General features: G+C 44.5%; 1 protein-coding gene across 2 annotated transcripts in view; it reads left to right on the top strand.

The window, feature by feature from the left end:
• Nucleotides 1-15,206, top strand: part of FAS (Fas cell surface death receptor) — a 28,249-nt gene extending 13,043 nt beyond the window's left edge. Inside the window, exons 2-10 of one of the 2 annotated variants that reach the window (XM_029931681.1) lie at nt 1,317-1,482; nt 2,309-2,425; nt 5,809-5,946; nt 6,673-6,781; nt 9,836-9,894; nt 10,049-10,117; nt 11,553-11,614; nt 12,782-12,806; nt 13,522-15,206. In XM_029931681.1, coding sequence (XP_029787541.1) covers nt 1,317-1,482; nt 2,309-2,425; nt 5,809-5,946; nt 6,673-6,781; nt 9,836-9,894; nt 10,049-10,117; nt 11,553-11,614; nt 12,782-12,806; nt 13,522-13,808 — 1,032 coding nt within the window. In that variant the 3' untranslated portion in view covers nt 13,809-15,206. The remainder of the gene's footprint in view (nt 1-1,316; nt 1,483-2,308; nt 2,426-5,808; nt 5,947-6,672; nt 6,782-9,835; nt 9,895-10,048; nt 10,118-11,552; nt 11,615-12,781; nt 12,807-13,521) is intronic. The other variant, XM_029931682.1, reaches the window with a different exon arrangement.
• Nucleotides 15,207-22,502: the final 7,296 nt, after the last annotated feature.

Below are 22,502 nucleotides of genomic sequence, written 5' to 3'. Positions count from 1 at the left end.
GGTATCCTATGGCCTGAAGGGGACACAGGCTTTGGTGACATAGGGCAGGGGCTAGAAGGGAAGAGGTAGGGGCTCATGTGCAGTGCTTTATACATGAAGAACACTTAGTTCTCTTGACTCAGAAGATGCTAGTATTATTACTGTACCATAAAGTGGAAAAAAAAATATGTGCCATGAAAACAATGAAAAATGGCCGTAAAAAAGAGTTTAAATTTTTTGGATGCTTAGCAATAGTATTTACATATTCCATCTAAAAGGAGGAATTATTTATATTTATGGTTATAGATACCAAAAATATTTAGGCAGTCAGAGAAAGGAACCAATCAGAGATTATCCTCAATACTTCCATGCATTTTGGGGGGCTCATTTTTCTAAGGCATTCTGTTCTGGAACTGACTTAAGATAAATTTGACACCAATATCGCTTAGATCAATGGGCTTTTATCTCCAGAAGAAGGGGACTAAAAATAGATTAAAGATTGGTTCTCCCCTAGAAGAAGTTCATTTTTTTTTCTGAATAAAGGTGAAGAAAATCCCATCGGATTCCTTGTATGGTTGGACAAGTGGACAGGATTTCATGAAAACTGTTTGTTCTGTGGTTATGTATCAAAAGAGAAGAAATAAAACATGTTAAAAACTAAGTACCAGGTTTTGGAGAAACTGTCACTTCTTATCCTCCTAGTAACCCTCCTAGACAGCGTTATTGTCACTTCTGAGTCAGGAAATTGAGGGTCAGGGTGGCTTTATAACTTGGCTGAATCACAGTGTTGGTAGCAGAGCTGGGAGTCCACCGCAATCAGTCATTCTGAAGTTTAATGTTTTTTTCTTCCTTCAGTACGTTGTCCCTCACTAGAGCTTTATGACAATAAGAGTAATGGTAATTAAGAAAATAGTAATAATATTTATTGGGCACCTATTTAGTATGAACCAGAAATTATGCAAAGAGCTTTAAGTGCATTATTCCATTTAATTATCACAACAAACTCGTGAAGAGGACATTGTTTCCACTTTATGGATAAAGCAGTGGAGACTCGGAGAATTTGAGGGACTTTACCCACAGTGACGGGGCCAGTAACTGGGGCGGCCAGGGTTCGCTTGAGCCCAGAGCCCCAGCCCCAGTCATCCACGGTGCCGTTTCTAGAGAAGTCTGGATTGTCACACGATCGATGTGCTCCTTTTCCAGAGGTGAGGCAGCAGAAGGAGGCAGCCCCACATGGATCTCGCCTGTGCAACAGCAAGTGTCACCGTTTGGGGCAGCTGACACCAGGTTGCCTGCTTGACGTGTCCCTAAAGCTCTCCTCGCGCTTTTCCTTTCAGATACTTACCTCTGTTGCCGGACCACTGTTTAGAGGTGACAGTGCTCAAGTCACTGCTGTCAACTCCAAGGTGTTGAAACTGAGTAAGAACGTTACCGAGGGGGCGTCTGGATGCAAGGAAGGTCTGCATCGTGGGAGCAAATTCTGCTGTCTGCCGTGCCCTCCTGGTATGTGACACAAAACACGCAGCAGTTAGCTGGACAGTCAGCGTGAGACGTTGCATGGAGTGGTCACAGAGACAATAGTTTTACAGTGCTGGGTTCTCCTGCGTTGGAGCAGGGCCGGGAAGAACAACAACTTGGGAGAGTTCTTTCCTGACACGACTGTAGTTCACTTTATCCTGCTTGTGTGGTGCGGGTACTATTTATAAATGACAGGAGTCTCTGAATGGAGTGCGTTTCAGCTCCATTTCTCAGCAGCAAAAGAAGACTCATGTGTGGATGTTAAAGGTTGTCACAGGGGCGCCTGGGTGGCTCAGTCAGTTCAGCATCCCCCTCTTGACTTCAGATCAGGTCATGATCTCACAGTTCGTGAGTTCGAGCCCCACATTTGACTCCATGCTGACAGCGTGAAGCCTACTTGGGATTCTCTCTCTCCCTCTCTGCTCCTCCCCCGCTTGCTCTCTCTCTTTCTCTCAAAATAAAAGTAAACTTAAAAAAAAAGTATCACAATGGAACCGACTAAAATATATCATGATAACTGTGGGGCTCCGAAAGCAAGGGACCTCCGCCCTTCAGAGATGTGTCTAGCAATTCCCTTTGGTCAGAAGGTCTCTGAAGCCTGCAAAACACATTTGCATTTTTGCAGCTGCAACTCGGTGAGCGAGAAAAGCAATGGACAAAAGCCAACAATTTTTTAACACCAGTGTTTTGAAATGCAAACCGATTTCAGATCGGAAATCCTTTGAACACGAGGAAATTAGAAGCTTAGCAAAACGCAGCTGTGCAAACCTGGTCTCCAACACCAAGTAGCATTGACAACTGTTTCCCACAGGGACGACTTCCTCTCGGCTGCACGGTGAAGGAAGACAGGAAGGCCAAGGCGAAAAGCACGTGGGTTGCTGCTGTAGAGTCACAGAGCCAATAAGGACCATGTGTAGTAGGTTGCATGGTGGGTTTCCAGGTTTCCAGAACTCCAGCAGCTGAACAGTCTTCAGTCCTGTGTCCAAAGATCCTACCAGTCTCCCTTGGGCTCCTGTCCAATTTTTAATGACCTTCATGGAAAATCTCCCGCAGAATCCCGCCCATTTATACTTGAGCCTCCTTACATGTATTTACTCTTTCCAAATGGGAATAAAGAACAGCTTCCCAGCTTCCTTATAACTTGTTAAACATCGTCTGTGGGGCCCCTGAGTTCAGATCCTTACTCATATTTTTAAAGCTTAAGTTGCAAATTCAAACAAAGATAATAGGCTCTGCATATCAGACTGTCAAGAATTTTTGTCCGTTTGCTTTTTTTGTTTGATTTGCTTTCAGCCCTGCTGGATTTGCTTGTGAGATAAGAACTCTCATAAACCATGACTGGAATGTAAATTGTTACTACCTTTTTGAGAAAGAAATTTGGACATGCGGATCAAAAACTTGAAAATGTTCATGCCTACTGATACAGTAATAAGTTTATGAGGAAAAGTTCTTTAAAAATTGTCAAATTATAGGGACGCCTGGGTGGCTCAATCAGTTAAGTGTCTGACTTCAGCTCAGCTCATGATCTCACAGCTTGTGGATTTGAGCCCCGCATCGGGCTCTGTGCCGACAGCTCAGAGCCTGGATCCTGCTTTGGATTCTGTGTCTCCCTCTCTCTCTGCCCCTTCCCTGCATGTGCGCTCTCTCTCTCTCTCTCTCTCTCTCTCAAAAATAAATAAACATTTAAAAAAATTTAAAAGTAATCAAATGTAAAGGGAAAAATATTGTATGCATGACATTTCATTGTGGTACCCAGTGATATGGGATCAGTTACGTAAATTAGGGAGTATTCAAAAGTTGGAATGTCTCAGTCAAATATGTCATGTTTTCTCATATATTTCTGACATGAAAACCCTGAAAGGATTTCTGACTGATCTGCTGGCTAGATTACCTGTCTCTGCTCCATGTCTGGGAATCCTGGGCGGTGTGTCCAACGTGCACTAACCCTCTGCCTGCTCCTATTCCCTCTTGTTGAATTGTAGGCTTGTCACTGTCCAGTTGCTTCCAACTCTTTGTAGGCTCATTGGTGTTGTGATATTCATGTGTAATTTAACCTACTATTATACAAACCCATGCTATATGAATATAGAGAAAAGAAAGATTTTATTTCTATGAAAACTCATTTGCATGTTTGCAGGATTTTGGTAAAGGTAAGTTGCTAAAAGGATTGTTGATGAACAAGATGAGATCAAAATCAGTGGAAGAATCACAATGTCCTTGAAAGCCTTTCATACAAATTATTGATATATTTAAGGGTTTTTTTTCCATCAAAAAGATGAAGAAAGTAAAGAAGAGGAGAAAGGGAAAGAGTAAGGGAGGGAGGAAGGGGAAGAAAAACAAGAAATGAGGGATTTTGGATGTCACATAAGTGAGGAAGAATCTGGAATTATAATAACTTTTGTCTATGCCATTTCTATGATTATACAGTTATATTTCATAAATTGAAATATTTGCAGTATTTTTTTCAATGATTCTCCATGTGAACTGACATTTTTGATTAACTGATCAAAAAGCCAGCCCTTGGCCATATCCAAAAAGAAGGATCCTGTGGAACATTGCACACATTCCACACCCACCACACACACCACATGCACATATACTTATGTGTATGTATGCATGCATATGTGTAAAAATGCACCAAAATGATAGTGAATCTCTCAGAATGGTTGACATATAGGTGATTTTTAGACTTCCCTAACTTTTCCAAATTCTCTACATTGAGCATGTGTACAATCACATTCAGAAACACATGTATTTTAAAATCCAATTTTCAAGAAAACAACCACTCATTTTTGATATTTTGATAAATTTAGGTTGTGTACATTGGAGGAGAGAAAACTCTGGGTTTCTTGTAAGCCTGCCTGCCCGAAACCTTGGGCTGGGCACACCCTGCAAGGTAATCTGCGAAAGAGGCTGATTCGCTTAGAAGCCAATATAACACCACCACTGGCAAGCAGTGAAAATTGAACTTTGGCTCGGTTTTCTTGAGCATTCCCCATGACGGTATACAGCACTGTATCTGAATTTGAATCTGGTTCTGGGTTTTCACAACTGGTTTATTTTTTTCTATCGGCACACTATTGGCTTTGTTGACGGTAATATTATCTGTGTTTGAATTCCCTAAGTTGCAATAAATAAATAAATAAATAAATAAATTCCCTACGTTGCTCATGTAGTATTTTATTTTATCAGAAAGAATATGCTATCATGTTCCTAAGAAGCTCATGTACCCGACAGATAGCATAACTGATTTTTGCTGTGCGCGTGTGTGTGGCAGACCAGACTCTGTCTCGCCTTTTCATTAGTTATACCATCAATAACGAGGGACACCAGTCCTGCTTTCCTCTTAGATTTTCCTTCTCCAGCTCTTGCCCTACATAGCACTTACCCTCATGTTTTCCCCAGAGCACTTATACCATCATATACTTATTTCTTCCTTGGAAACAATAAGCCCTTGAAGCTCTAGACTTTGTCTTGTTTCCTGCAGCATCGCTGGCTCCTAGTAAGTGCCTGGCACACAACAGGCATTTAATAAACCCTGGCTAAATAAATGACTTTTCAGGAAAAACCATGGTTGTATAAAGCTTACTAGCACCAATACAGTGACTCACTTTATTTGTAAAGGAAATGTGAATATTATTTACAGTTGTGTGATAAGAAACCTGATAATAAATGTCATAAATACATTCATGTCTTCCCATCCAAATGTACTCTTTCCCTTAGTGGCAAAGGAACAGAAGGAAATTGAATGAATACCAACCTCTGACCTACTTGCAAACAAGTTGCTAGAGGCATTTCTTCAAGTGTATTTGGTCATCGTAACCTTTTAAAAAATATACACTCCTGGGACACCTGGGCGGCTCAGTCGGTGAAGCGTCCTACTTTGGCTCAGGTCATGAGCTCACGGTTTGTGAGTTTGAGCCCTGCATCAGGCTCTGTGCTGACAGCTCGGAGCCTGGAGCCTGCTTTGGCTTCTGTGTCTCCCTCTCTCTCTGCCCCTCCGCCGTTCATGCTCTGTCTCTCTCACTCTCAAAAATAAATAAAATTTAAAATAAATTAGAAACAGATACTCCTTGTTAATCATCCTATGTCTGTAGGTGTATTCCTTCAGTTGCTCGTTTATTTAGCTTTAGTCTTGGGAGATGTCCTGTCTGTCGACATAATTTTTACAATGACCTTCTCCCCCATTGTATTTGTATTTCATTAGCCTAACACTCCTGACCCCCACTTTGTTGTCATACCTGCATGTCTCCCATGCTGTTCCATGACCACCTTGTGTTCAGACACTTGCTCTGTCTTTCTCTTGGGCAGGCACACAAAAAGCTGCCGACTGCGAAAATGATGGGGGTCAACCATCCTGTACTCCCTGCGAAGAAGGGAAGGACTATACAGACGGGAACCATTTTTCTTCCAGATGCAGAAGATGTAGAATTTGCGATGGAGAGCATGGTAAGTGTCTTAAAAAGCGATAAAAAAAGACCAATCATGGGGCTCCATGTAGAACCATGCATGCACCAGTTTGAAATTGGGGCCTACTCTGGTACTGTGTTCACTTACAGACAGGGGCAGGATGGAGCTGGCTGGGGTGAGGCAGGACCACGTACCAAGCTAATCACCTGTCTACAAATTCGCGGGTCAAATCCAGGCAGTGCTCCTGGAATAACTAAATGTGAACCTGGTGGACAGGAGTCATCAGCTACAATCAAAATTACATAGATGTTTTTTCCTTGCCTTGATGTATGCTCTTGTAATGGCCCCAAGAGCTGAGAAGCCTTCTGGTACAAGGACAGAAGTGCCCAAGCAGTCTGCGGGGTGCTCCCCCGTCTCTGAGGGTCAGTTTGTGCTGAGAACTTCAACCAGGGACCTAAATTTTTATGGGTGTCCCATCTATTGTGAGATCCCAGATTCAAATATAACAAATACTCCTAGTTTCATTGGGTATCAAGAAATCTCTGGACATAAAGCCCTCCTTGTTGCCATGCGGCTGTAATGCAATGTTTCTCAGCTGGCGCTTACATTAGGGCCACCCAGGGAGCTATGAAACACTACCTGTGTTACATAACGTGTCCCAATTTAAGCGGTAGATCTCAAGATTTCTTGCGGTCCCTGCTCACCATTTGCTTGGTCCCCTATAACCAGCTGCTCTAATTAATAGTCTGAAAATTGGTTTTCTAGGCTTAGAAGTGGAAAAGAACTGTACCAGGACCCAGAATACCAAGTGCAGATGTAAATCAAACTTTTTTTGTAACGTCTCTCTGTGTGAACACTGTGACCCGTGCATCACGTAAGTTTTAGTCTTTCTTTGATCAATGCTAGGGATCCACCTTGACAGACCTTGTCTTCCTAGGGGAAACAATGCCGGCTGAGTCAAGAATTTGGGCTCTAATCTTGCTTTGCCTATTCGTTCATTCAAACGTCCAGTCTCTGAATGTTGGTTGAACATCTGCTGCTGTGCGTGCTGTGTAAGCTAACAAATGCCATGAGCAAGCCATGGCTCTGGCATCAGACATGTCAGACAAAAGGCAGAGAGAGTCAAAAGCCATGGTTATGGGGCCAACACTGTGTGTCAAACAGCAGAAGATACTGGTGCCCAGGGTGTTATGAGTTCCACGGGACAACCTTTCAGCTCTGCCTGGGCGGGGGTGGGGGGGGGACGTGCAAAGATACGACACGTGGCCGGAGTCTTGAAAGAGAAAAGAGAACATCCCCAGGAGTACACAGATGGATAGGACATCTCAGGCAGGAGACAACGTCTGCAGAGAGACAAGGGGACAGCCCGGAGAGCAGAGTCGCTGGCTGGAGTGTGGTGAAGAGAAGCCAGGGCCAGATCACAGAGGGTCTTGTCTTTCATGCTAGAGATCTTACTTTGGACCCAACGGGAGAAAGCCTGATGGAGCATCTCACTGTTCTTCTGATCAGTTGGGTGATTTTGAGCAAAGTCAGCTAGCCTCACTGATCTCCAGTTCCCTCACTCAGAGGACGCAAATGACACTCACTTCTCCTATCGGCCTCGTTGCTGTGAAGATCAGGTTGGGTAGTATGTGTTGTAAACTAGGTCTTGCTTTGTAAGTTATTGTTTTGTACAAATAGAAACATTTAGCATTATGTTCACGTGCCTGGCCTTAAACTTGTATTTCACCTTGGGAAACATTGACTTGAAAAGTAGGGACATGATGCCTTATGTCTCTTACTTACTAGAAAATTTTATTTTGTTTTAAATTTTTTAAATGTTTTTTTAAACTTATTTTTTTGAGAGACAGAGAGAGACAGCGCGAGCAGGGGAGGGACAGAGAGAGAGGGAGACACAATCTGAAGCAGGCTCCAGGCTCTGAGCTGTCAGCACAGAGCCCGATGTGGGGTTCAAACCCATGAACTGTGGACTCATAACCTGAGCCAAAGTCAGACGCTTAACTGACTGAGCCACCCTGGCGCCCCTAGAAAATTTTAAATTATGAGTAGTTAACCTAGCCCTTGCTTCTAGCCCCACAGGTCTGAGAGCGCCTCAGGATGCCAGGATAGGGAGGAACTAGTGTACGGAAATAAGAACAATAATAGTGTGAGTCTGCTTATGTGCGGATTTCTTTTGAGAAGTGTAGTGCAACATGATAAATGTATATTCTCTTCCTTATAATTTTTCAATACCATTTTCTTTTCTCTAGCTCACTTTATTGTAGGAATACAGTGTAGGGGGCGCCTGGGTGGCTCAGGCATTAAGTATCTGACGTCAGCTCAGGTCATGATCTCATAGTTCATGAGTTCGAGTTCCACATCAGGTGAGCTCCAGCCCCTCTTCGGGTGAGCCCTGCTTCTCTCTCCCTCTCTTTCGCTCTCTGCCCCTCCTGGGACTCTCTCTCTCTCTCTCTCTCTCCAAAAAAAAAAAAAGAATACAGTATAGAATGCATCCAGTATACAAAATATGTATTTTTAAAGTGTATTTATTTATTTATATGTTTATCTATTTGAGAGAGTTAGACAAGAGTGTGTGCAGGAGAGGGGCAGAGAGGGAGGAAGAGAGAATCTCAAGTGGACACTGTACTGACAGCACAGAGCCCCATGTGGGGCTCGATCTCGCAATCATGAGATCATGACCTGAGCAGAAACCAAGAGTCCCGACGCTCAACCCACTGAGCCACCCAGGCGCCCTAGTATATAAAATATGTTAATCCACTGTTTATATTATCAGTAAGGCTTCCAGTCAGCAGTAGGCTATTGAGTAGTTACGTTTTAGGGAAGTCACAGGCTATGTGCAGATTTTGAATTGTGTGGTGTCGGGGGTGGGCGGTCAGTGTCCCTCATCCCCACATCCTTGAGGGTCAGCTGTAATGAGAGTTCTAAATACCTCATAATCTCAATGCGGTTCTCTTCTCACAGCCCCTGTTTGTTATCTGTTTGTCATCCATGAGAAAGCAGGCTTATCGTGGTTAAGTGCTTATGCCGGCTTGCTTAGTTAGGGAATAGGCTGAACTAAGTATCATTCAGGCAATGTGACAACCTGACTGTCTGGGTGTGGCTGTCTGAAGAAAACCCCTAAGATTTTCCTCTTTCCTAATCACCACTTGGTCCCCTGACATCTCTGCTGGCCTCTGGGTGGCATTTCTGAGCACAGTCATGGGCAGTGCCTGTCGTCTGGCCATTTTATTGTTCAGTGGGACTGTTTTGAAATAGTTCTTGGCAGTTTATGATTTTAAGATTGGTTTCCTACCAGTTTTAAGATCTTTATCTATTTTGTCCTTTTTCCTGTTTGTCAATATTTTATTACCCTCTAACTCTTCGCATTTTAATTTAAAGACTTTTTTCTTAAGTCATTCCTACACTCCCTGTGGGGCTCAAACTTGCGACTCCAAGATCAAGAGTCTCATGGTGCACTGACTGAGCCAGCCAGGTGCCCCAACCCTTTGTCTTTGTTTATTTATATTTGAGAGACAGAGACAGAGCCCTAGTGGGGAGGAGCAGAAAGAAAGGGAGACAGAATCTAAAGCAGGCTCCAGACCCCAGGCTGTCAGCACAGAGCCTGACGCAGGGCTCAAAATCACGAACCCACGAAATCATGACCTGAGCTGAAGTCAGATGCTTAACCGACTGAGCCACCCAGGCGCCTCTCAACCCTTTGTCTTTTAAAACATAGTCACTCTGTAGGATATTTCTCACCCAAACATCCAAATTATGTTATGAATTTGCACCAGCGTTAGATGCTGATCTAGAAACGTTTGAGGGAATATGTTTGACAGAGATGCAGAGATGAATAAAATGGCCCTGGGTTTATAGTGTGTCATTGCAGATGAGCAACTAGTGAGTCCACCAGGAGTTTTGAACCTTCTCTGTGTTCCTTGCTTTTTAGGTGTGAACACGGAATCCTTGAGGCTTGCACACCAACCAGCAACACCAAATGTAAACAAGGTTACTATTTCTTTTTATGACTATATCCTCCTTTCTCTCATCCCGCTATGGATTCCAATGAAAAGGCAACCCGCTCGGATTCTTTGAGAGTACTCTGTTTGATCTTAAAGATTGCTTATTTTCACAGTCAGTGTTCCATGTTTTGTACCTACAGGATCCAACTTGAAATATCTGTGGTTTTGTGTCCCAATCCTGATTCTACTGTCCGCACCTGCGTGTTGGTGTAAGTCCTTACTTTGTTCAAACTGCAGACTGAAATAACTTGGGAAGTAGTAATCCATAAGAATTTCCCTCTGTCTCCTACCCATAGGAAAGCTCCTGCCAGGTAGGTACCTCTGCCATATTGTTAAATATAAATGCACCCCCGGAGACCCGATAAGCATGAGGGATAACACCATCCCTCAGCTACTGTTTTTGAGCAATCATTTTGGAGCCCCAAATGGATATTTCCATCCTGCCTGTGAACAAGGATATTTTCAACCAGGCAGCAGCTGAGTTGACCAAGAATCAGAAGTATTCTGGGGCACCTGGGTGGCTTAGTTGGTTGAGCGTCCGGCTTTGGCTCAGGTCATGATCTCACAGTTCATGGGTTCAAGCCCCGCATCAGGATCCATGCTGACAACTGGCTCAGAGTCTGGAGCCTGTCTTCAGATTCTGTGTCTCCCTCTCTCTCTGACCCTCCCCTGCTCGCACTGTCTCTCTTTGTCTCTCAAAAATAATTTTAAAAAAACATTTAAAAAAAAGATCAGAAGTAATCCTTTACTGCTCCTTGAGATGGTCCCATGCATTAGGAGAGCATGAAGTAAGGATCTTCCTGGGCAAGCCTGCAGGGAACACTTGAGAAATTCTTCCTCTCTATGCCTCCTCTCCCCTTTTCAAACTCCATAGGTTTTTCTGCTAATTTTTTATTTCTTCACCTTAATTTAAAATACTGTGGCAATATTGTTTATGCAAGGGTTACTGAGAAAGGCAGCAGGCAGGCTCCAAGCGGGCATATTCATAATTACTACAGGAAAATTGCTCATAAAGGCACTGAGTGGCATCAAGTTTAAATAACTAAAGCTTCTGATTTTTCTTTCCCCATCGGAACAAATCACTATTTCTCTAGTTCAGGTGAAGATGAAGAGGTTGTTTTGCCTTTGGAGACTAAATAGACACTTATTGTGCTTGGAGATGTATCCGCTCATTTCTTTGATCTCATACTGACGTGAAGGCACACAGCACTGAGTGTGTCTACTTTAGCTATTTGTGCGTGTATGTCTTTGAACCACTAGGCATGAAATGTCACTTCATGGCAAGCCAATGCTGACTTTCCATGTCCCGTGGCTTCTATGTTCTGCTGTTGACACACCACCCAACTCCGAGCTGGTGAAAGAGGGTGGTGGGGGCCACATGATACATTAGAAGCCGGCTTCAGGCGAGGCCAGTGTGTGATAAATGGATGGCTCAATTAAAATGTGACATACATCTAGAACATTCGACCCGGGTTGGGGGGATTTCCAGAATCCAGGACAGTGCTGCCTCTTGGGTATTGGTCACGGTAAGTTGCAGTGAATTTCTCCCTCCTTCTCATACTTCTCTTAGTGTGAGAGTATATTCTCACAGGCTTCCTGCAAGCCTGAGACCTGAGTCTGATAGAAATTTCTTTGATCTTTCAGATGTGATCAAACAGCGCAGGATTAAGAAGTATGGCTGCACTGAATCTTTAGTCTCCACTACTGTAGGTGTTGAAACATGCATTGGCCTCCTTAAGAATATAGGGAAAGTAGCAATTCAGCGTTTTATTTGTTCTTTTTTTAAAACAGTGTGTGTGTGTGCATGTGTGTGTGTGTGTGTGTGTGTGTGTGTGTGTGTGTTAGAGAGTCATCAAAAATGAACCAAGGGGCACCTGGGTGGCTTAGTCGGTTGAGCATCTGGCTCTTGAATTCACCTCAGGTCACAATCTCCTGGTTGGTGGGATCGAGCCCTACGTGGGGCCCCACACTGAGTGTGGAGCCTGCTGGGGATTTTGTTTCTCTCTCTCTCTCTCTCCCTCCTTTTTCTGCCCCTCTCCCACTCTCTCTCTCACTCTCTCTCTCTCTCAAAATAATAATCTTTAAAAAAGAAATGAACTAAGATATGGTGCCCATTTTACAAGAAGCTTCTACACAAATAACACAAGAATTAACAAAGAGCGCGAGAGCGTGGTCAGTGCGAGTTGGGAAGAGAGTGTGGCTGAGCTGCTGTGTTCTGTTCTGGAGCTCCCCCGGCAGACGAACTGCACACGGACATTCTTTACCAGAGCATGGACTCGGTCTCCGGGCCCCAGGCACACAGAAAACTCTGAAAGCCTGTCACAAAGGCACAACTCTGTTCTCTCTGCCACCTGTTAGCTTATCTCTCACTGTATCTTCTGGTAACCGTGGGATCAAAGCATTTCCAATAGCAAAAGATGCAGTGGGGAGAGAAACAATTCACTTGATGAATGATGATTTCCACTTGGGGCAAGGGCTCAGTTGGGAGTCAGGGTTCATTAAATGCAACTTACACCATTTTCTCATATCAAAAAGAAGAATAGTAACTGTAAGGAAAACCATAGAATAATTATGTTTATTATATTATATTCATGAGTCTATATGAAAAATAACACTGGCACATTCCTTTGGCTTCTTGCCTGTGTAAAAAATAAGCTAATGCTCCTTAGTTTCTGGCAAGGCGAGGGCCTTGCAGAATAAAACTTTGGGTGGCGGACGTGTCCTTCTTACTCACACGGTCTAGCTAATTTTACACCTCAAGCTGCTGGTTGCACTTTCTTCGTGTTAAGGAAGAATTAGACAGTTACATTTAGAGTATTATAAATATATTTTTATTTATCTTGCTCCTTCCCTCCATTTTTTTGTCTCCTCAGGAAAGTATGCCGATGAATTTCACAGGTAAGCCTTCTAGATTTTCACTTCATGGAGACGGCTTCCTTAGGCGTTTACAGGCCAATTTCAGTGACGTATCGTGAGGTCTTACTCATCCTTAAACGCAAGTCTTTTTGCTACCATCAAGAGTTTACCCAGCATTGTATTTGAATGTGTAACTAATACTCACAGTTAAAACTAAATCGGAGAGCAAGAAGACAGCATGTTCTGAGGCTTTAGAGAATTTTCCTCCATAAACTGGTGTGTTCTAGAACTCCTGCTTAAATTGACTTAGGGGCCAAATGAGCTGGACTGTAGAGTCGGTTATTCGTGGTGTATTCCTGGTTCTGTGATAATATTCATGATTCTGCTCAGTCCTGCTCCCTGGCCTGTGGCTCCGAGAGACGATCATACAGTCTCTGCTCACCGTTGAGGTGTGTGGGTCATCGATCATCCAATCCACAGGCAGCATTAGAGGTGGTCTTTCCCAACGCTCTTATTCTATAGCTGAGAAAAGAAGATATACCGAGATGTTACGTGGCTTGCCCGGGTCATAGAGAAAATTACTGGGGACACAGGAGGGGTTAGGTTTTGTTTCCCACCCCACCCCCCACCAGTTCTCTCCATCTCTAGGACTTAGCCAGTATCCTTAATACTATTAGAGGAGAAGGAGACATGGTGTTCGATGATGAGCATTTCATTTAGGAAAACAAATGTTTAGAAGCTGTTCTCTATTTTCCAGACATTGATTTGAGTAAATATATCAGTAGCATTGCCGAACAAATGAAAATAACTCAAGTCAAGGAATTCGTTCGGAAGAATGGAATCAACGAAGCCAAAATAGATGAGATCAAGAATGACAACCTCCGAGACACAGCTGAGCAGAAGGTCCAACTGCTCCGTAATTGGTACCAGCTCCACGGGAGGAAGGGCGCATATTACACTTTAATTACAGGTCTCAGAAAAGCCAATCTCTGTACTCTTGCTGAGAAAATTCAAGATATGGTCCAGAAGGACATTACTGGCTAACTTGAGTGTGGAGACTGTAAATATGAAAATAAAAGACAAAGCCTGGCTAAATGTGAAAAGTAGCTCAGTTCTCAGTATATATTAAGCCACAGAAAGCAAAATTAGCATTGGAATGAGTTTTTTAATCGCTGTAGACTCTCAACATCACTTGAGTTTTTTTACAGGGTGTGTTTTTCTTTTTCATTTGTTAGATTTTAGAGCTAATATGTTTATAGGTTTGGAGGGTCTCACAATTCTGACTTGAAGGATGTTGGGAAGACAGACCTGGTTAAAAGTAAATTCAGTGGCATGTCGTGTGTACAAGTGTGTGTACAAAGGAGAAAAGATTGGGAACACACTCTAGTGTCTAGACTAGAGTTAGAGGGTGTAGGTATGACTAGAATCCGTGTATGTGAATACAAATGTCTATCTGTAGGTTGAGTCTCCTCCCCATAAATCGATAGAAGCAATGATTTTGTTGTGATGTCACAATCACTGAAAAGACTACTTCACCTCTGCCTTACCTCCGTAATGACTCTAGAGATCCTACTATTTACTTGTAAACTGTGCAGCTCTGAGAGAAGAGTATTTGAGGAACATTTTGCATATGTGTCTGAATGTTTCTATCTCAAATATCTTTGTACACGTTGTTGGCATTTCCTTGTGAGATATTGCCATTTTGAATCCACATAGAAAATGCAGATTGGATTATAATGCTTGGATATTTCATATTCATGCGTATGACTTTTTTCTGGATCAAGTTAATTCACTTAGTTCTCAGGTGTAGAAACGATTTTATCAAGGAAGGACTACTGGAGCCTTGTTGCCTGTCCATCCTCCGCCTGATTGGCCTTGACTGCCAGTGTGCTCTCCAACCCAGAAGTGTGGCCCAGCAAACACTTCATGATCCCCTAAAAGCCAGGGCTGCTCAGAGAAACTTCTAGCCTGCTTTGGAGAGACTAACTACTGTTACAGAAGGTAGTGTTGTGGCCTACCAAGGACCTGTGTCTACCTCCAAAGCTGATACTGGATTCCTATTTTGTTTTGTTCCTCAAAAAACGCTCAGTAACACCGTGCGTGTCCTCTCTCACGACAAACCTACAAACGCAGCTCAGACACAGCAAAGGGGTGAAATCAGCCTCAGGTTTATGAAGGGCTCTTGTGACTCCCTCCGCTTCTGAGTCAAAGCCGCCCCCCTCCCTACTGCCCCTGCCTGACTCTTATCTGTAAACACTTCTGAAAGTTTGTATTAGGCATGGACTTTAATAAGTGCTATTTATATTTACATAGATGTAAATCGAAGATAGTGATACACTGAAGCAGATAGTTACACCCACCTAAAGAGCTTCCGTGGACAGAAGGTATTTTTTTCTTATGTTTGGAAACATAAAATATTTAATTAAAATGATGTTTCTGGAAGTTCTGGTTATCTCTTTTTTTGGTAAGGGCTTGCTTTCTGTTTTGGTTTTCCTGTTCTCTACTGCTTCGGGTAACCTGGTTATGAATCTATAATTCTCTCCTGGATCTCTCAGAAGTACTTCCTTTTCAAGTCCTCTTCGTCGTCAACTGCCAAGAGGCCCTCTTCCAAATAGTACATCATTGTTTGTTATTACAGTGGGAATTTATGTCTGGCTCTGGAATGTGGACAGAAAGTAAATATTCAGGGGCGCCTGGGCGGCTCAGTCGGTTAAGAGTCCAACTTCAGTTCGGGTCATGATCTCACGGTTTGAGTTGGAGCCCCACCTCTGGCGCTGCGCTGACAGCTCCGAGCCTGGAACCTGCTTCAGGTTCTGTGTCTTAGTCTCTCTCTATGGCCCTCCATCCCTTGCTTTCTCTCTCCCTCCCTCTCTTTCTCAAAAATAAACATTAAGAAATTATAACAAAATAAATATTTCAAAGAGTGGGTTTTATTGGTGAGAAAGCTAAATGGGGATTTTGAAAAATATTCTGGGGCGCCTGCGTGGCTCAGTAGGTTAAGCATCCAACTTCGGCTCAGGTCATGATCCCATAGGTCGTGGATTGTAGCTCCGCGTCGGGCTCTGTGCTGACAGCTCAGAGCCTGGGGCCTGCTTCCGGTTCTGTGTCTCCCTCTCTCTCTGCCCCTCCCTCCCTCTTAAAAATAAACATTTAAAAAAATTAAAAAGAAAAATGTTCTACCCTGCATACTTTCCATTCTGCTTACTTTGTGAGCACTGACTCTCTTTTTTAATTTAATTTTAATAATATATTTTACTTAATCCTATTTTCCCCCAAATATTCTATTTCAAGCTGTAATCAATATAAAAAAGTAATGAGATAGTTTATATGCTCCGTTTTTCATACTAAGGCCTTCTAAATCCGGTTTGTATCTTATTTTTTTAATGCATATTTATTTATTAGAGCCCATCATGGGGCTCAGACTCACGCACCATGAGATCATGACCTGAGCTGAAGTTGGACGCTTGAAGCTTGGGGCTTCTTTTACCGGGCCTTTGAAAGTACCCCCCGTGTTGAGCCAGGATTTATAGAGGTGTTTGGGGAGTCACACCCCCTGGTGACACTGGGGCTATTGCAGATTCAGCCGTGTGCCTGGGGGCCGCTTGGCAAGGCCAGTGGTCATGAGGTTGTGTCTAGATCTTCCCAGCTCCTTAGGTCCACGGCCTCACTTAAGCCACCGGCCCGCGCACTGTTTGGCAATAATTTCATTTTAGCTGTCTTTCATGAGTCGGGAAATGTTACCTCAGTCCCTGGATTTAAGAAGGGAGCCTGGTCCTGTATTCTCCCTCAAGAGGGACACACATCCTCTCTCTTAAACCAGGGCGAGCTCCGCCTTTCTCCCAGGCATCGACCCTGCGAGGTTCTCTTTTGTGCCCAGGTCACCATCTTGCAGGGGAGGTACTACTCATTCTTTAGCCTGACTTTGCCTTTTTATTTTCCTTTTTAAATGCTTAATGCATCATTGCTGTTCGTTCAGAGGGGAGGGAGTGGCCCTCAAGAAATAAACTTACAATTCTGTGTTAATGATAAGGCCCCAATTTTGTCACTAGATGATCAGAAAGAATGTTTTATTTTGTTTTCGTTTTTTAAATATATTTTAAAGTTTATTTTTGAGAGAAAGAGAGAGAGATCAGAGCAGAGAGACAGAGAATTCCAAGCAGGCTGTGCATGCTGTGCATGCTCAGTGCAGAGCCCAATGTGGGGCTTGAACTCATGAACGGTCACATCATGACCTGAGCCGAAACAAAAAGTCAGATGCCTAACTGACTGAGCCAGCCGGTGCCCCTATTTTTTTAAAGTTTATTTATTTATTTTAAGAATGAGAGTCTGTGTGCAGGGGAGGGGCAGAGAGAGAGACAGAGAGAGAATCCCTAAAACCCAGCCCGAGGTGGGGCTCGAACTCAGGATCGTGAGATCATGACCTGAGTCCAAAATCAAGAGTCAGATGCTTGACCCACTGAGCCATCTGGGGGGCCCTACAGTGCCTTTCAGGTGGCTGTTTGTCCGTTGCTAGGCCACAAGGCACCTGAGGGCAGAAATCATGATTGACACAGAACAGGTATTCGCTTGATCGACATTTTTTCACTAAATCAGTTAAGGAAGGAATAAAGTTATATCCAGTTATTCGTGTTGGTTCTGTCGCTTTGCAACTGCCATTGGGAGGAAAGTCATGATGAGTGGCTGATCACTTGCTCTACAGGGAGGCTGAGCTTTCTTCTTAAACGAATGATCTTGGCATGAAATCATCGACTGGGTCCAAGGGCCTTGGAGACGCTTCCCTCCCTCTGTGTCATTCCAGCCTCCTCCTCCGCCCAGGGCCCTACACCTTGCTTCTCACAGCATCACACAGAATACAGCCCTTGACGGCCTGCACCCTGCCCTCTGCCCCGCCTCCAAGAAACATCTTGACACACTCCACCCTCCCCCGCAAATGTCCAGGGAAGGCATGAGCTCCCCCAAGGGGCTGTCACCAGCTCCTGAAAGCCTCAAGTCTCCTGAAGGCATCGTGTGATGCCTTCCCCACCTCTCCTGCTGCAAGCGCAGCACTCCCCTGTGCTGTTTGACTGGTTGTGAATATGTACGTGTCCATAAGGCCCTCGGGACAGGAAAGGGGCCTTAAAGAAGGGGTTATGAGGGCTGGCTCTGAAGATAGTGCGTTTGGACTCTGTCATTTCTATATTTGGGCCCAGCCACCTTGGACGCGTCAGAGTCAGTTTCCTCACCTCTAGAAGAATAGTATCCACAGTGCAATGCTGCTCTGAGGGTCAGTGGGATGTTCCACCCGGTGCGCATGGAATGGTGTGTCTGGCCCGGGAAATGCTAAACATGGCTCTCCCGTAATTACATCACCTCCAGGGCTCCGCAGCCCAGCCCAACACAAGCATGTGCGCAATGTTGACATACGACCCTTGAAATGGAGGCCACATAAAAGGATGATGACATTGGGCTATGCATTGGCCTCCACACACCGCTAGGACTTGGCTGCCAGCCACAGAATTCCTGTGGCCACCACTCTAGAAAGAGAAAATACAGGCGTCTGCAGGAGAATGATTGGAAGTGGCCACTAGGTGGCAGTCAAAGCACAGGCAAGTGCAGTGGTCACACGTGAAAGCTTGAGCTTTCATCCCGCCCGCCTTCTTTCCATGCTGATGCCGCAGTGTGACAGAAAAGCAGAGCCACCATCTTAGCCACCCAGTGAATGACCCTGCAAGGGGAGAAGCAACCAAGTATTTCTTTTCCTTTGCTTGCTGCCCACTGCCCTGAGTGCACAGCGCCCACTCTGCATGGCAGGGACTTTAGATTTGTCTCCGAACCTGGCGTCCAGGTCCCCCTGCACCTGCTCCCAGCCCAGCCCATGACATCTGAAAGTCTCCCCATCAAAGCTAACAAATTCACCCGTCCAACACGTGACCCGATGACTGCCCCTCCTGGGTACCTCATCTTGGACTGCTTTTGATGTGAATTTTTCTTTTCCATCTTTGAAGGTCAAATGCCACCCTTTTTGAGGCGTTGATGAAGACCACGTGTCCAGTGCTGCCCTCCCTGGGGGCTCAGGCTGAAGATCCCTTTCTGACTCTGACATGCTCAGAGCTTGGGCCCCATCTGCTTGTCAGGGCTAATATGCTGCCGTCACTTTTGTAGAGGGGATTAGAGATTATTGTGCAAAGGATCTAGAACAGCATATGGCTCACTCCAATATGGAATCCATTTGTACATTCTTACTCTCATCAGGGCACCTGGGTGGCTCAGTCAGTTAAGGATCTCGTTCTTTTTAATGTTTATTATTTATTTTTGAGAGAGAGACAGAGTGTGAGCAGGGGAGGTGCAGAGAGAGCGAGACAGAATAAGACACAGAATCCAAAGCAGACTCCAGGCTCCAGGCTCCGAGCTGTCAGCACAGAGCCCAACGCGGGGCTCGAACCCACGACCCATGAGATCATGACCTAAACTGAAGTTGGACGCTTAACCAACTCAGCCACCCAGGCGTCCCAGGCATCTGGCTCTTGGTTTAGGCTCAGATTATCATCTTGTGGTTCATGAGTTTGAGCCCTGCATTGGGCTCTGCACAGAACCTGCTTGGGATTCTCTCTCTCCTCTCTCCTCCTCTTGCCCTGCTCTTGCTCACTCTCTTAAAATAAATAAATGTTTTACAGAAACTTTAAAAAAGCAATTATCACTCTCATCAAAATTAATGCAAAGCTCATCACCATAAAATCAGGAAGGCCAGAGCTGTGTCTGACTAATCTCCCACACGCAAGCATTTACAAAAAGTTTGCCATTCGAATGACCACATAAACTATTGTGCCGGTCAACCACTAATTAATCCCTCAAGTAATAAAGGAGAGCAAATGACTCCTGGTGGGGTTTTTTCTTATAATTATGACTCCAAAGTACGAGTTAGTAAATGTATTCATTGTTTTTCTCCCTAATTTTGAAGTCATCATAGTCACTTAGAAAATTCAAGTAATCCAGGAAAGTTTAAGGAAGAAAGTGCTTGTTAATCCACGCTCATTGACCAGGGATAGCCACTTTTAAGAATCTAGGCACACACAGAATCAAGTAAAAGTGATCTAACTACCATAGATGCTGATAACCTGGCTTTCACTCAACAATGGGTCATGAGTGCTTTTCCATATTCATAAATATAAATAATCTTTTAAATATTTTTAAAAGTTTAATATACATTTGGAGTACACAGTATTCTGCCCCTCTGGGTAGTATGAATAATTAAATTCAAGTGTTATCACTCATTTTACTAAACTCTAAGTGTTGTATAGGAATGAATGTTGAGGACGTTTCCCCACTATGGGCATTCATACTTTGATTCTTACTTGTCTTAGCCGATCAGTGAGCCCCGCGTTGAGGTGCCAATTGTCTTAGCCGAAACCAGGTCCCTAGCGCTCGTCCCCAGCGCTCCGTGGTACCTGTCTCATCTGCCCGACCCTCAGGCGGAGAAACCTCGCGGGTTCTTTTCCTGAGGGAGGGAGAGAAAACAGGGCAGGAGGGAGATGCAGAGAGTGAAGACACAACACACGGTTTCCGATCAAGCCTCTGTCCTTATTAAGAAAATAATTCACTCTTATATAGAATTTGGGGCGGGGAACTGACCCAGGTTGGTTGCCAGGTAACAGAGTCAAATGAATATTAAAAGAAGCGCCCAGACTTGCCTCTGCAATGCTGGGGAGGGGGAGCTAGCGCTGAATAATCCAAAATGCGGTTTGATCTTTTGTGCACCTTGGCCATTCTACGTCTGGCCCAGCATGACAGTCTTCAAAATCTTGGACCAGGGGATGGCACCCTCCAGCCTCCAGATGTAAATCTTGTTTTTTGGTTGCTCCCTGGAGAGTGATATGTCCTTGCCTGAGGCAGCCAAAACTCTGTGGCTCCCGACACTTATTTACTTAACCTTGAACTAAAGACTTGATGGGGAAGTGCAAGGAGACAGTGACCCAGAACTTGGGCACTGCTAAGGCCCAGAGGTGAGCAGAGTGTCTCTAGGAAGCAGAGGAGTAAGACACCCTGGACAAAGACCGAGGGAGAGCAGATGGGAGGAGCTGGGTGCTGGAAATGGTCATCTCCAAGTAGACACATCTGAGCCCACCCTGTCAAGGTTTGGGCCTCTCTAACTCCCAGCCCCTCAATGCAAGCCTCAGCCAAGTTCAAAGATGCAAGGTCTGGAGCTGCCTCAAGCAGAACGAGATATTTCCATCCCACTCAATGCTGGCCAACCAGCTGATGAGGAAGTCGTTAGAAAGAGGAAAATAGGGGCACCTGAGGGGCTCAGTCAGGTAAGGGTCTGACTGGCTCAGGTCATGCTCTCACGGCCTGTGGGTTTGAGCCCCACACTGGGCTCTGTGCTGCCAGCTCAGAGCCTGGAGCCTGCTTCAGATTCTGTGTCTCCGTCTCTCTCTCTGCCCCTCCCTTGCTCACACTCTTGTTTCTCTCTCTCAAAAATAAACAAACATTAGAAAAAAATTTTTAAAAGAGGAAATTAAAGATAAAGTAGTTATAGAAGGAGGAAATGAGTTTTACTGAGTGAATACTTTTTGGAGAGGGGGGATAGAAGAAGGGATAATGTAGGAGACAAACTTTTAGGACAGATGATCTGGCCCAAAATAAGAAATAGGAGGAGGGGAATACAAGAGAAAAAATGGTTCAAGTGATGTATCAGATTCTCTTCCTGGTTCAGAGCCTTTTGGCCATGATGCTTTGGATATTTGTTTCAATACAAAAAGAAGATTGAATAATAAACCCCCAGGGCACCTGGTGGCTCAGTTGGTTAAGTATCTGGCTTCAGTTCAGGTCATGATCTGAGTTGGTGGGTTCAAGCCTCACATTGAGCTCTGTGCTGACAGCTAGCTCAGAACCTGAAACCTGCTTCAGATACTGTATTTCCCTCTCTCTCGGCCCTCCCCTGCTCACACTGTCTCTCTCTGTCTCTCAAAAATAAATAAAAACCATTAAAATTTTTAAAAATTAAAAAAATAAACCTCCAACAGAACACGGGGAAAAGCAACACGTTATAGGACACCCAGCAATTACCTAATCAGTCACTCGTGAAGTCCTACAAACCCCAGACAGATACGGTAACGAGAGGGGGCAGCGAGTGGGGGAGACAAGAACCCAGGATCAGGCACACGTCACCCAGTGCGCTTCACTGCATGTGCCCCATTTTAACGCAGTGGGGCAGGTTTACGGGGATCTGACAGCATCTAAATGGCACCTTCTCTTCTTTAGCTGCCACGACACGAATCAGTGCTGCAGGAGGACAGGACTCTGGCTCTAGGCACCACAAAGAGCCTGTGACTTCTGGTCTCTCTGCCAGAAAAGCCCCGAATTTATAAAGATTTAAAAAAGTTATGGGGCACCTGGGTGGCTCATTCGGTTGAGCATCTGACATCAGCTCAGGTCATGTCTCACGGTTGGAGGGTTCGAGCCCAGGTCGGGCTCTGTGCTACTAGCTCAGAGCCTGGCACCTGCTTCGGATTCAGTGCCTCCCTCTCTTTCTGCTCCTCCCCCATTTATGCTGTGTCTCAAAAATAAATGTTAGGGAAAAAAGTTAGCTTTTGCTTCATAAACCCACCCTTGGGCAGCTCAAGATGCATCCAAAGGTGGTGTTCCCAAACTTACCTTCCCAACTCATATTTAAAAACATACGCACAAGACTATTCTGTGGTAGGCTGAGCACAATCCAGGGAAGGATGGCTCTGGTAGGTAAAGTGAGTCCCGTGCCCTGGG

Source organism: Suricata suricatta, chromosome 2 (assembly GCF_006229205.1).
Source record: "Suricata suricatta isolate VVHF042 chromosome 2, meerkat_22Aug2017_6uvM2_HiC, whole genome shotgun sequence".
In the NCBI taxonomy this organism is placed as follows: Eukaryota; Metazoa; Chordata; class Mammalia; order Carnivora; family Herpestidae; genus Suricata; species Suricata suricatta.
The sequence above is the reverse complement of the archived record's forward strand: the minus strand, read 5'-3'. Positions and strand labels throughout refer to the sequence as shown.